Source organism: Meles meles, chromosome 7, assembly GCF_922984935.1.
Source record: "Meles meles chromosome 7, mMelMel3.1 paternal haplotype, whole genome shotgun sequence".
Classification (NCBI taxonomy): Eukaryota; Metazoa; Chordata; class Mammalia; order Carnivora; family Mustelidae; genus Meles; species Meles meles.
In genome coordinates this window covers 15,242,246-15,258,189 of record NC_060072.1, presented here as the reverse complement: position 1 = coordinate 15,258,189, position 15,944 = coordinate 15,242,246, and the positions used below count along the sequence as shown (strand labels likewise).

General features: G+C 35.9%; 1 protein-coding gene and 1 pseudogene across 2 annotated transcripts in view; both read right to left on the bottom strand.

The window, feature by feature from the left end:
* The window catches only part of CRY1 (cryptochrome circadian regulator 1), a 95,770-nt gene that overhangs the window by 13,128 nt on the left and 66,698 nt on the right, over nt 1-15,944 (bottom strand). For both annotated transcript variants that reach the window (XM_046013502.1, XM_046013503.1), the window contains exon 3: nt 2,273-2,415. In XM_046013502.1, the coding sequence (XP_045869458.1) occupies nt 2,273-2,415 (143 nt within the window). The remainder of the gene's footprint in view (nt 1-2,272; nt 2,416-15,944) is intronic.
* LOC123947674 lies at nt 11,181-11,299 on the bottom strand (annotated as a pseudogene).

The window sequence follows — 15,944 nt, the reverse complement described above, 5'->3', positions numbered from 1 at the left end:
TGTGGAATATAAGAAACAAAACAAACAAGCAAGGGGGCAAAAAAAGACAAACCAAGAAACAGACTCTTAACTACAGAGAACAAACTGATGGTTACCAGAGGGGAGGTGAAGCAGGATATGGGGTAAATAGGTGATGGAGATTAAAGAGTACACTTTTCTCATGATGAAAAAAATTTTTTAAAAGTACATTTTTCATTATAATACATATAATTACATATAAATTATAATTTCTATGTAATTGTAATACCACAAAAACTATCCTCTCTGCTTTTAGTAATTTTGTTTCAGTGTAATACTTTTGAGTTTATACACAGGGGCATAATGAAACTTATGGATAGTGATACTGCAGTGTTATTATTGACACTGCTAATTACATGACTTAAGCAAAATAAGAACCTGAGAAAAATGTTTTCTGTTCGTTACATTTTTATATGATGAATTATATATGGTAAATATTCACATTCAATCCACTAAACAATCCAATTATATGAAATCTCCCACTCGGATGCTTGAAAATATTATCACTTTGGCATATTGATTACTTTGAATTAAAGTTACTTAAGAAACAGTCAGTATAAGAACAGTGCTCTGAGCCTGCTCTGTCCCCCTGAAAGCAAGAAATAAGTTCCCTATATGAAGGGCACTCTCCTAGAACCTGGAGAATAAAAGGTATCCTTATCATCAGAGACAGGGAATTCAGGCCTGAGAAGGCTATATTAACTTCATACATTTGCTACCCTAAACTCAAACTTATTTAAGTGTCTTGGCATTTCTTCGTTTATTGTTTCTTTGTCTAAGAGATTTAAAAGCTGCCTGCTTTGCTCACTTCTCTGAGTCTCATAACCTGGATATATGAATTTTTTTTTGGATATATGAATTAAATTTATTTTTCTCCTGTTAATCTGTCTTAAGTCAATTTAATTATTAGACCAGCCAGGAAGTTAGAAGGGAAAAAGGGAAAGTCCCACCCCCAAACCTACCCCAAATATACTTTCTTCTTGATATCAGCTTCCTAAAGTTAAGAAAACTGGTAAACTAGAATGCAAGTTGATTTTCAAGAGATATATGACTTCGACTTAATAGGAAATGAGACCACTGCCTGAAATCAAACCACAGTTTTTTCATACATTTGGAAAAATAGAATAAAACTAACTAGTTTGTCATATAACTTATGGAATTAGCTTTACTAACTCGATAAAATGAGGAAATAACTAAAAGCAAAATAATTTAAAAGGCAAAAGTTACTACGTTAATGATTCTTGTGAACCTTCAAAACTCAAAGCATATAATAACTCCTAAATTTAAACTATAATCTTTTTGGACAAAGCGTCACCAAGAAATGGTATTTCAAGAAATATATTTTAAGGGGCGCCTGGGTGGCTCAGTGGGTTAAGGCCTCTGCCTTCGGCTCGGGTCATGATCCCAGGGTCCTGGGATCGAGCCCCACATCGGGCTCTCTGCTCCGCGGGGAGCCTTCTTCCTCCTCTCTCTCTGCCTGCCTCTCTGCCTAGTTGTGATTTCTCTCTGTCGAATAAATAAAATATTAAAAAAAAAAAAAAAAGAAATACATTTTAAGAAATAAGATAGTATGCTGTTGTTCAGAGGACTACGGCTACACAAAGTAGTATTACATACAATTTGCAACTGGACTTAAAATCCAGATAGACAAGACTAACACACATGAAATAAAAAAACTTCAGACAATCATACTAAATATATCACAGCACTTCATGGTTTTATGTCATATAAACTATGAAATTAATATTGCTAACAGCTCAGAAAAGCAAGACCACAGGCTGAGTTAGGACACTCAAGGTAAATTTAGTGATACTCTTAACAGTTTGAAACTGAGACTCTAAGTATTTTTGTCTTATGCACTCACACATCTGTAATTTTGGCATCTGTCACTAAGTAAAAAATCAGAGCAGTTAAATAAAATGCTAAGGGTCTGACATATTTATTTAATTCTCCCACAACTGTATTATGTATATGTTGTTACTTCCATTTTAAAAAACTAAAATCCCACAGGTTAAAATTTACTTGTCCATTTACTTTTTTTTAAATGCCCAGGGTGAAACCTAATGTAGGGTTTGCGTTCATGACCCTGAGATCAAGACCTGAGCTGAGATCAAGAGCTGGACACTTAACCAATAGAGTCATCCAAGTGCACCCTCGTCCATGTAATTAATACCCCTGAACTGTACAGTTAAAAATGGCTGAGACAACAAATATTATGTGTATTATACCATAAAAATAAAAGAAAAAAACTTACTTGTCCAGGTCATACAATGTATGTGAAATTCGAACAATCACTTCCACTCCAGCTTCAGTAGCCAGTTTCTTAATAGCTGCATCTCGTTCCTTTCCAAAAGGCTCAGAATCATACTCAATTGAAAGTTTAGTAATGTTCCATTCCTAAAATACAAAAAAGGAACAAAAATGTACATAAATATTCATAATTATTTTTCCACTATAACAATACATTCTGGGAAAAAGTGAAAAGCTTAAACCCTACATATGAAATGATTATACATAAATCAAACTTCAAATATGCAGAAAGAAACTACAGAATTTATTTATTTTTTTAAAAGATTTTATTTATTTATTTGACAGAGAGAGATCACAAGTAGGCAGAGAGGCAGGCGCAGGGGCAGGGGTGGGGGGGAAGCAGGCTCCCCACCCAGCAGAGAGCCTGATTCGGGGCTCGATCCAAGACCCTGGGACCCTGACCTGAGCTGAAGGCAAAGGCTTTAACCCACTGAGCCACCCAGGTGCTCCGAAACTACACAATTTATAAATTCAGAATTATGTAACTAAGAAATGTATACTCAGTAGATTTTAGGCATTGTACTAGGCAGCAAACAATCTAACTAGTAATATGCTTAAAACCAGCTTCCTACACTAAATTTGTTTGCATAGCACTTTACTTTTCAAATAATTTACACTTATATGTTCTCATTTGGTCCTCAAAATAAACCCCAGTTTGGTACTTTGGCTGATACCTCCATTTGGCAGAGAAGGTTATTTTAAAAATTTAGGGACTTGGGCGCCTGGTGGCTCAGTCAGTTAAGCATTTGCCTTCGGCTCAAGTCATGATCCCAGGGTCCTGGGATAGAGTCCTGCATCGGGCTCCTTGCTCAGTGGGGAGTCTGCTTCTTCCTCTCCCTCTGTTGCTCACTCTCGGTTTCTCTGTCAAATAAATAAAATCTTTTAAAAAAAAAAGTTTAGGGACCTGCCCAAGTTCACAAAGAACCAGAATACCTGGAGGGTATTTATGTCTGCTGAATTTATGTCTGCTGATTCTAAGAATTGGTCTTTCACAAACCTTTTTTTTTTCCTTAAGATTTTATTTATTTATTTGAGAGAAAGAGAGAGAGAGCATGAGTCAGTGGGGAGCACAGGGAGAAGCAGACGCCCCAGTGAGCAGGGAACCTGATACAACGGAGGGCTCAATTCCAGGACCCTGAGATCATGACCTGAGCCGAAGGCAAATGCTTAACTGACTGAGCCACCCACATGCTCTTTCACAAACCTTTGATAGTTAATATGGCATATGTTGCTTTGTGGAGGTACTCTGTTTTATAATGTTTTTATTTCAGATTACAAAAAAATGTTAGCTGTGGAGATTGATATAGAGATAGTAATAATGTCAGATATTTATTGAGTATCAGGTGCTATATTGATAAGTTCTGTATACATCTCCTTATAGTGATTTTCAATGTAGACTATGACTTCAGGGAACCGTGATTTCCTAACGGGGTAGTAACTTTTTTTAATCTAAAATCTATTCTGATGTATCTTACAAGAAAAAAAAAATCAACTGTAAGTCTACTATTATTTAATTCACTATACGGTAACACACTAATTCTCCAAACCCGTATAGTTTTTAGACAAGGGCTGTTCCCAACGGTGGGCTAAAAAAAAAATACTACTATAAACCTTGCAGTGTATATCCTTATCTTTAAGCATGCATCTTAAACATTTTTGGGCATTTGATCTATTTTTCCTAGAAAGAGTTCCTTAAAAAACAACAGATAAGCATATTTAAAATTTCGAAAGACACTGTCAAATTTTCCACCACATATGTTGTACTAATTCATACTCTCATCAGTAGTATACCAAAGTGCTTGCTTCCCATATACTTGCCAGTAGTATGTTAAAGGTTTTTTAAAAACCAATAACACATACTATGGTATACACAGAAAAACAGTACTCATTTTAAAAAATTTCCTTTCTTGAACATCTTGAAGAATGCATACCAAACTGTCAATAGCTTTTACCTTTAAATTTAGGAGTACAAATAAGGTAATTATTTTTTATTTTACACACTGTTGCACTGTTCACATTTGTTAGTATAATCGTGTACTGTTTTTGAAATTTAGAAATAAAGTAAGACTAGGAAAACATTATATTTGTTTTATAGTGAAGCACTATAGAGTAGTAGTTAAAAAACAAAGGATCTAAAGTCAGGGGCACCTGGGTGGCTCAGTGGGTTAAAGCCTCTGCCTTCGGCTCAGGTCATGATCCCAGGGTCCTGGGATCGAGCCCCACATCGGGCTCTCTGCTCCGCAGGGAGCCTGCTTCCTCCTCTCTCTCTGCCTGCCTCTCTGCCTAGTTGTGATTTCTCTCTGTCAAATAAATAAAATATTAAAAAAAAAAAAAGGATCTAAAGTCAGACCTCCTGAGTTCAAAGACTGGCTCAACTATTTACATAAATGGCTAAACTCTTCATGTCTGCTTCTTCGTCTATAAAATGGATAGAATGTGAGTAATGTGCTTAGAGAGTACCTAGCAAATAATAAACACTACGTGTTTGCTACAGTAAAATGAAAAAAAGAAATCATTATGTTACATGGCTGAAAGATTAAATGAGATAATGCCTATAAATTCTTAAGGACATAGAACACAGTTAAATTCAATGAATGACAGCTCTTATTACTAGCTATTTGTATATTTCTTTTTCTGTGAGTTGCAGGCTATGTTTGCTTGGTTTTCTATCACACTAAATTCTTCTCTTATGGACTTGTAAGAGCTCCTTATGTTTTAACGATAGCAACCTTTCTCTGCCATATATGTTACAACTTTTTTTCCTAAATAGTAGTTTGCAATTCTGATTTTTTTTATAATTTTTTTTTAGTTTTTAGATACAGTTTAAGATAGAGTTTAAGTCAATAACATTTTTGAAAAAGAAGGAAACATAAGTCAAATACCTAAAGATCAAGATACAGACCACATTACTAGTAAAGATGAATTGCAGAAAAATTTCAGGTTTATAGGCAGGTAAGCTTGCTAATATTTCACCCTTGAATTAAACAGATTTACCTACCCAAGATAAGCAGCCCGTCTCCTGCAGTATGGATTTATTGCACAGAAGAAGAGAACAGGATGTGTGCTCTCAGCAAGTGAGAAGAAAAGGTATAATCTGAGCTATACTCGTACAATCTGACCTACACTCACCTAGCTCCTTCTACTACATTCACCAGTGAAATCTTTCACTTCTTCCCTGGGGATAAATTAGTGAATATCTCTCAAGGGGGAAAAAAAAAAGCTAGGGAAAAGAAGGTTCCTCAAACATTAAATAAATTCATTTATACATCAAATATTATAATCTTTATTACAGGCCAGATACAATGCTAGGTCCCTCCCCCTTAGAGCTTACTGAGGAAAACTAGCAACATGGAGGTAAATTTAAAAAGTAAATACACGGGGTACCTGGGTGGCTCAGTCATTAAACATCTGCCTTCAGCTCATGTCATGATCCCAGGGTCCTGGGATTGAGCCCCACGTTGGATCCCCTCCTCAGTAGGAAGTCTGCTTTACCTCTCCCACTCCCCCTGCTTGCGTATCTGCTCTCACTGTCTCTCTTTTTCTGTCAAATAAATAAATAAAATCTTTTAAAATAAATAAATAAATACAAAATAACCATCAGAAAAAAACAGAATGCTATGATAGAGAACATGGGAATTCCGGTAAGCTGATAAGCTAATTATCTACTCTTTTTCTTTCCCAATTACATATGCTGGCAAGACTTTCAATTAGTGATGAAAGTTTATATCCTTGCTTTTCTCCTGATCTTAGGTGGAAAGCACTCACTATTTTGCCATTAAGAATGACATTAGCTATGTTTTAAATTAACAACTTTTATCGAATTAACATTTACCAGTTTTCTACTGCTAGTTTGGTTAAAGTTTTTTAAATCATAAATTGATGTTGAATTATGTCCAATGCTCTTTCTTCATCTATTGAGATAACTGTAATAGCTTTTCCTGTATTCTATTAACAGGAAGGATCACCTTAATTGATTTTTAAAATGTTTTATAATTTTTTTTTAGTTTTTAGATACAGTTTAAGATAGAGTTTAAGTCAATAACATTTTTGAAAAAGAAGGAAACATAAGTCAAACACCTAAAGATCAAGATACAGACCACATTACTAGTAAAGATGAATTGCAGAAAAATTTCAGGTTTATAGGCAGGTAAGCTTGCTAATATTTCACCCTTGAATTAAACAGATTTACCTACCCAAGATAAGCAGCCCGTCTCCTGCCAATATGGTTCAAAATGTTGAACCAACTTGGTATTCCTGGACTAAACTAAATATTGCTAATTTCAATTTGTTAATATATTGTTGAGGGTATCTGAGTCTGTTTCTGGGGGGACATTTGGCTATTTTTTTTTCCTTAAAATTTCTTCACCAGTTTTGCTAGTAGAGTATGGTATTAGAGCTAAGTTGGCCTCATAAAATAAGTGTTTTGGGGAAGTGTTTCCAACATTTTCCTATGTTTTCTGAAAAGTGTTATAAACCTGGTATGATTTCTCTCTCAAATATGTGATAGAATTCACAACTAAAGCCTTCTTGGACCTGGAGTTTTATTTATAGGAAGGTTTTCAATCATAAATTCAATTTCTTTAAGAGATAAAGGGCTATTCACGTTTTTCTTTTCTTCTGAGAATTTTATAACTTGTACTTAAGAAAATTTTCATTTTAGTTGAGTAATTTATTAGCATTATATTTACAACATCCTTTATTAAGCTTTTAAAAATTTAGAGACTCTCTAGTAATATCCCCCTTTTTATTCTAGATAAAAGTAATTCTCCCCTTTTTTATCCTGATCAATATTGCTAGCAGTTTATCAATTTAATCTTTTCGAAGACCCAGCTTTTGGCTTTGCTGACTGAATCAATCAGGGTTCAGTCAGGAAACAGAAACCACATCAGCAATCTGGACAGGGAAAATCTAACGTAAAGAATTATTAGCAAGTAAAGCTGATCAACGATGACAAGGAGTAAAAGAAGGAGTAAAAGAGGAGTTAAGGCTACACTATCCAGTATGGTAGTCACTAGCCACAGAAGTGGCTTCTGAGCACTTGAAATGTTGCTAGTTCGAATAGAGATGTGCTGTAAGAATAAAATATACACTGGATTTCAAAGACTTCATATTAAAAAGAGGTTAAAATAGCTTAAAATTTTAATAATTTTATATTGAAAGGAAAATATTTTGATATACATTAAATAAAAATACGTATTTTTAAAAATAAAATATATTATTAAAATTAACTTCATCTGTTTCTTTTTACTTTTTTCAGTGTGGCTATTAGAAAATTTAGAATTACATATGTGGCTTCTGTTGTCTAAGGTGTTCAAAATTAGCAATTGCAGAATGCTGCTACCACCACTAAATGGAGGGAAAATAAGAAAATAATGAATTAAGAACTTAGAAGAAAAGAATCCTCTTCTGAAATTCACACCTCAATGCATGGGTTCTCCTGCCACAGTAACACAAAACCTTCCCTGTAGAGAAGGAACTTGCCAAAGGGCAAGGCCAGACCTGGTTCATAGGAACAGCACCCTCGGTGGCTAAGAAACTTCCTGCAGGGTGTAGGTAAACTGGAGCTGGTCGGTGGAAGTGGCCTATCAAGGGACAGAGAAATTTGCCAGAGGGTGTGGTTAGGCTGGGGCTTGTCCAGAAGGGAGGCTTAGGTCTCCCACAAGCTCAACTCCCAGCTAATGTGCCAAGAAAAAGCAAAAAGCACAAGGCTACCAATATGAAAAGCCCCTTCTTTCCTACTATGATTTTGCAGAGAACCACCACCAACATCTCTCAACAAAACCTAGTATCAAGCCAGCTGAAAAAAGAGAAACGTGGATAGCATCCAGCTTCACTATCACAAAGCAGGACTTGGAAGGGTGGATTAGAGCTGAGAGACAATAAACTGATTATCACAATTTATTTTCTCTACTGTTTGTCTGCTTTCTGTTTCATTGATTTCTATTCCTCTGTTTATTTTTTTTTCTCCTACTTACTTATAGGTTTGATTTGTTCTACTTTTTAAAAAGTTCTAACAAAGTACTGAAAGCTATTAATTTTCCTCTAAGCACTGCTGTAGCTGAATCCCATAAATGTTTTTTTTTTTTTTTAATGGCAAGTTAAATTTTAGTATTTTAAAGAAATTACCCTAATATCAACACTATTTTTTAACGGAAGGATGTTGTGAATCCATAAATTTTTGTATAGTTTCCATTACCAGTTATAAATACTTGTAATTCTCTCGCTATTCATTTTAATTCTATTGAAGTCAAAGAAAATATTCTGTAAGATGTCTGTTACTTGAAAAATATTTTTTAAAGATTTATTTATTTGGCAGAGAGATAGAGAGAGAGCCCAAGTAAGCAGAGCAGCAGGCAGAGGGAGAGGGAGAAGCAGGCTCTCCACCAACCAGGGAGCCCGATGTGGGGCTCGATCCCAGGACCCTGGGATCATGACTTGAGCTGAAGGCAGCTGCTTAACCAACGAAGCCATCCAGGTGCCTCTGAAATTTATTGATAACTGTTATGTGGCTGAACACATGGTCTATCCTGGTGAATATTTCATATGTGTTAAAAGAATATGTATATAAATAAGTGCTCTGCATCGCTTGACATCAGGGAAATACAAATCAAAACCACAATGAGAAACTACCTCACACCAGTCAGAATGGCTAAAATCAACAAGTCAGGAAATGACAGATTCTGACGAGGATGAGGAGAAAGGGGAACCCTCCTACACTCTTGGTGGGAATGCAAGCTGGTGCAACCACTCTGGAAAACAGCATGGAGGTTCCTCAAAAAGTTGAAAATAGAGCTACCCTATGACCCAGCAATTGCACTACTGGGTATTTATCCCAAAGATACAAATGTAGTGAACCAAGGGGCACATGCACCCGAACGTTTATAGTAGCAATGTCCACAATAGCCAAACTATGGAAAGAACCTAGATGTTCATCAACAGATGAATGGATAAAGAAGACACTATGCAGCCATCAAAAGAAATGAAATCTTGCCATTTGTGATGACATGGATGGAACTAGAGGATATTATGCTTAGTGAAATAAGTCAATCGGAGAAAGACAACTATCATATGATCTCCCTGATATAAGGAAGTGGACATGCAATGTGGGGGGTGGGTTGGGGGGATAGGAAAAGAATAAATGAAACAAGATGGGATTGGGAGGGAGACAAACCATAAGAGACTCTTAATCTCACAAAACAAACTGAGGGTTGCGGGGGCGGGGGGGGGTGGATGGTAGGGAGAGGGTGGTGGGGTTATGGACATTGGGGAGGGTATGCGCTATGGTAAGTGCTGTGAAGTGTGTAAACCTGACGATTCACAGACCTGTACCCCTGGGGCTAATAATACATTATATGTTAATTTAAAAAAATGTGTAGTTTTCTGCAAATATCAGTATATCAAACTGGTTGATAGCATTATTCACATCACCTGTATCTTTATTAATTTTTGTATATTCTATCAATAACAGAGTTTTTATCAGTTTGAGATTCACATATTTTTGTGCTGTTAGTTGGTACATATACATTTATAATAGTTATATTTTCTTGTAAGATTGCTCTTAATCTCTGGTAATTCTGTCTTGAATTCTATTTTCTTATGCTTACTCTTTCCAAAGTATATCTTTTTCAGTCTTTTTTATTTCAAACTGTTTATTAAATTTTTTTTTAGTAGAGTTGATACACAATGTTACACTGATTTCAGACCCACAACACAGTGATTCAAATGCTCTATATGTTATGCTATACTCACCAAAAATGTAGCTACCATCTATGACCATAAAACACTATTACAATTTCATGGCCTATAGTCCCTGTGCTGTGCCTTTTATTTCTGTGACTTATTCATTCCATAACTGGAAACATGTATCTCTTGTTTTTCATATTTTTCCCGTTTCCCATATTCTTATTTTTTATAGTTTATTTATACATTTTTAAGATTTATTGATTGATTTTAGAGAGAAACCGAACAAAAGAGAGAAGAGGGGAAGGGGCTGAAGGAAGAGAGAGAATCCTTAAGCAGGCTCCTGGCTGAGCAAGGAGCCCAATGCAGGGCTGGATCCCGGGACCGGGAGATCATGACCTGAGCCAAAATCAAGAGCTGTACACGTAACTAACTGAGCCACCCAGATGCCCCTCTTCATATTTTTAAAATGTCTCTTCTAACCAGCATATAAGTTGGTTCTTGCTTATTCTTTATCCAGTCTGACAACTTATGCCTTTAAAATGGTGAGCTTAAAGTAGACCATTTATACTGAATAAAATTATTGGTATGTTGAGCTTAAATTTACCCATCTGCTTCCATTTAAATGAGTCAAATACTTTTAGTATTCCACTTTAAACTCCTCTATTAACTTATTTGAAAAGCTCTTTATATTATTTTAGATCACAATGTACATTCTTATCACTGTCTACATTCAAATTATATATTACTATTGAATAATGTAAGGACTTAGCAATACTTGTATTTATTTTGCTCCTACCTTGTGTGATCCTGTTGTAAATTTTATTTCTATTTATGCTGTTAAGTCCATTAATATTGATATTATCTCCTACAATTCACTGCTATTGGTTGGTTTTAACCTGGCAATAGTCTTTTAAAGAAAATAGAATATATAAATATACATAACTAAAACTAACAAAAAAGTTGGTCTTTTATATTTACCCATATACTTAGTATTCTTTCCTTTCTTGTAAATTCTTTCATCCAGAATGACTTCCTTTCACCTAGCAGAACTTCCTTTATTATTTCTTACAGTACAGATCTCTTAGGAATGAATTGTTCTCTGTTTCTGTCTGCCTGAAAATGCCTTCATTTTACCTTTTTATATTTTTATGTATCAATCTATCTGTCTAAACCTATAGCACCAGGTATTCCCAGGCAGTCTCCCACCCAAGTACTAACCAGGACCAACTCTGCCAAGCTTCTGAGATCAAACAAGATCAGGAACATTCAGGGTGGTATGGCTTTAGACTCCTGTCTTTTTTTTTTTTTTTTTTTAAGATTTATATATTTATTTTCAAGAGAACAGTGGGGAGGGGCAGAGAGGGAGAGAGAAATCTCAGGCAGACTCCCCACTGAGTGTGGGGCCTGATGCAGGGCTTAATTTCACTACCCTGAGATCATGACCTGAGCTGAAATCAAGAGTTGGAGCTTAACTGACTGAGCTACCAGGCACCACTACCTTCTTTTTTTTTTTAATGAATATTTTTGCTCAGTTAACAAAAATCTCTGTAGGTTTTTTGCTTTTTTTTTTTTTTTTAAAGATTTATTTTTAGAGAGAGTGTGCAAGTGAGGAGAGAATCAAGCAGACTCCTTGCTTAGGAGTCTCCAAGCTAAGGAGCTTGATGTGGCGCTCAATCCCACAACTCATGAGATCATGACCTGAGCTGGAACCAAGAGTTGACACAAAACCAACTGAACCATCCAGGCGTCCTCTGTGTAGTCTTTAAAGATGTTGTTCAATTACCTTCTGGACTCGACAGTGTCTGATTAAAAAGCCACCAACATTCTTTTTTTTTCTTTTTTAAAGACTGGCTTATTTATTTGATAGAGGAAGAGAGAACACAAGCAGAGGGAGCTGGAGAGGGAGAAGCAGACTCCCCTCCAAACATGTGGGGCCTGATGTGGGGCTCAATCCCAGGACCCTGAGACCATGACCCAAGCTGAAGGCAGAAACCTAACTGACTGAGCTATCCAGGGTCCCTGCCACCAACATTCTTATTGTGGTCCCCTGAATATGTCTTTTCACCTCTGGCTCCTTATAAAATTTTCTAACTTTGGTTTTCAGTTATTTGACTTTGATGTTGGCAAGATGTGGTTTTCTTTATATTTATGCTATTTGTGGTTTTGTGGAGCTTCTTGATACTGTGGGTTGATATCTTTCATTAATTTTAGAAAATTCTTAATCATTATCTCTTCAAACATCTTTTTTCTGTACCAATCTCTCTCCCCTCTATCTTCCTAGGTCTACAGTTACACATATGTTAGGCCATTTACTATTGCTCCACAAATGACTTTTTAAAGGTTCCTTGGTTCCCTTTTTAAAAAAACTTTCTTCTCTATGTGCTTCAGTTGGGATAATTTCAATTTCCAGTCTTCAAGTTCACTGATTTTTCTTCTGCTCTACTCTGGAAAAGCCCACTGAATGAATTCTTCATTTCCTTCTTTTTAATAGTTTCCATTTTTATGCTGAAATTATCATTTACTCACATCTTTCACCTTTCATTAGGTTATTTAATGTCTATAGCATAATTATTATAAAGTCCTTTATTCTAATCCCAACATCTGCATAAACTGTGGGACTATTTCTACTATTTTCTCTCTCTCTCTCTCTCTCTTTTTTTTAACTGGATTGTAAATCACATTTCCTGCTTCTTTATATGTCTCATTTTGTATGACAAACAATGGTATAAAGGATAGAGATGGAACAAATAATATTTATCTCTAGAAAAGCACATACTCTTGGCTCTGATTGCTAGAATTTGAATTACTATAGTCTATAATGGAGGTGGGGCTTGGCTTTGTTGCTTCTTTAAATTCCATTCACCAATGGTGTTCAAATATTTTGAGGGTAGGTTCCAGGCTTTTCAACAGGGCTTAGGATTTGAGCATAGACAAGATTCTCACTCTGCTTTACAGCCCAGTCAATATCTTTACAAACTGTGTATCTCTCTCTGCTTTGCTGTCTACCCATAAGCTCTATGATGGCTTCATCTTCCTCTTCTCTTTGTTTTCTAGCCCTGTCCCCTAATTTTCTGTACCTCTGGAGACATCTTTCTGTCTGTCCTGCTGTATGTCTGGAGACATCCTGCTGTCCTGTCCCAGCTTCAGTGGACTGCTACTTTGCACTAAGTGAACACCCAGTAGCACTTCAGGGAGGGATCTCTCTCAGCTCTTCTGCCTTGCCCTAGCCTTTGGTATATTGCCTGGTACTCCACAAAAGCACTGCAGGAAAGAACTAGAGAATATGTATGAACTTATCTGTGATCAGGGTTTCTTGGAACTCTAATGTGCCATGTCAGTCCATGTATGACCACGAAAAGCCTGGTAAATTTTGACTGGTTTCTTTTTATTCTCAACTATGGTGGATTCCCTTCTTTTTCTGCTGTGCCTCCATGGATATAGACATGAGTCTCTTTCCTATGAAAAGCTCATCTCTTTATGGAATTTACTTAGGTTTCTCTGTGTCCTCAGCTCTCTAGCCTGTTAAAAAAAAACAACCTATGATTTTGTGGCATATTCATTTTCTTTTCATTGTTGAGACATTTGTCTTAGCAACATATTTATGGATGTCTCCTCTGGCAAGGGAAACAAAAGCAAATTAAACTATTGGTTCCTCATAAAATAAAAAATAAAAATACCATATGATCCAGTAATTCTACTACTGGGTATTGACCCAAAGAAAATGAAAAATACTAATTCAAAAATTATAAGTACCTCTTTGTTTGTTGCAGGAGTCTCTATAATAGTCAAAATATGGAAGCAACCTAAGTGTCCACTGATGGATAAAGAAGATGTAGTGTGAGTGTGTGTGTGTGTGTGTGTGTGTGTGTGTGTGTAAACACAGAATATGGAATATTACTCAGTCACAAAAAAGAATGAGATCTTGCCATTTATAACAACATAGATGGACCCAGAGTATATTATCCTAAACAAAAAAGTCAGACAGGAAAAGACAAATATATGATTTCCTTGTATATAGAATCTAAGAAACAAAACAAATGAACAAACAAACATACCAAACACACTCAAATATAGAGGACAAACTAGTGGTTGCCAGAGGGGAGGTGGGAAGGAAGATGAACAAAATAGTTGAAGGGGACTAAGAGGTACGAACTTCCAGTTTTAAAATAAGTAAGTCACGGAGATGAAAAGTACAGCATAGGGAATATCATCAATAATACTGTATGGGGACAGAGGGTGACTATACTTATGGTGAGCACAGAGTAATGTACAGAATTATTGAATCAATATGCTCTATACCTGAAACTAATATAACATTATATGTCAATTATATTTCAATAATAAAGAAAAAAGAAAAGATGATGTAAGTGAAATCATGTCATTCATGTACTCAAAAATTTCCACGGATCCTACCCATTTCACTCAGAGTAATAGCCTAACTATTAACTAACTATAACTCCTAAATATAGTCTATAAATAAAGTTCTGTGATTCAGCCCCTCACAATCTCTCTGGCCCTTCTCTCCTCTTGACTCACTGCTTCTAGTCATGCTGGTCTTCTTGCTATTCCTAAACAAGCCATGGCACACTTCCACATAAAGGCCTTTATAACTACTGTTCCCTGGAACATTCTTCCCCATGTTGCAGTGATCTTAGCAGCTCAAAATGATAGATTCTCAGAAGTCTGTCAATTAACTAAATGGTGGTTCTGTAGGTCTCACCTGGGCTTACTCATGAGTTTGCAATCAGTTGACAGCTTGGCCAGACCTAGAGGATCTGAGAGAATCTCTCTCCCACATCTCAGATTTTGGTGCTGGCTACTGAGTGGCCTTCTCTCTCTACATGGTCTCCCATAATCTGATATTGTAGCCCACATTCCCTGCATGACACAAGAAGCATTCTAAAAGGGCAAAGGCAGAAACTTCAAAGTTGCTTGAACTTTAGGATTCGGAACTCAAAGACTTTCTTGTCAGTTGGTCAAAATGAGTTATATGGCCAACCCAGATTTAAACTCAACCTTTTGATGGAACAAGGTGCAAAATGTTGTGAATTCACAGTACCACACCCCAGATACTTGCATGGCTCAGTCCCTTCACGTGTTTGCTCACATGTCATCTTAGAAGTGAGGCCTTCCATGATTCCATATAAAGTCCTTACCTCCCCTTGGCATTTAATATCCCACACTTCATTTTAGCACCTACCACTGCCTGACATTGCATATTTACTTGTTTATTATCTGCCTCTTTCCTGCTATCATATAAGCTCTGCTAAGGTAGGAATGTCTTCTATTTGGTTCACTAGTATATCTGCACCACCTTGAACTCTGCCTTGTACACAGTAGGCACTCAATCAATCAATATCTGTTGAATGAATTCTCTTATTCAAATGAGCATGTGCTATAAAATAATAAGGCAAGAATCCAAAATAACTCAAAAAACATAATACAAATTTTATGCCTGTAAAATATTAGTGGCTTTAGATGTTCTTTGATTTATTCTATGATTTTGAACAGAACATTTTGTTACACTTCAGTGAGTCCATCTATAAAGACTTTAGTCCCTGTTTCTTGGATATAATGAGAAAGTTTTAATGTTTAAACTCTTCATAGATGCTAAACTCTTCATTAAAAGGTTCTGCTGGGCCTAGGATGTACATGGTCTTGGTAGCTTACCATATATGGAAGCTGCAAGATTCAACTGCATAATAATAATAATTTATGTAAGATTCATATGATTAATAGTGTATCCAAGTTTTGCATACATTAGTGTCTACTAAGTTTCTTTATCATTTCTTCAGAACATAAAAAGAAGTTTTAAAAAAAAAAGTCCTTTATTAAGTTCAGAATTTAACTGGGAAAAATTCTAAGCAGAAAACACATCAGAAGAAACAACAGTTTATCAGACATATATGTAAATATGTGCTTACAAAAAAAGT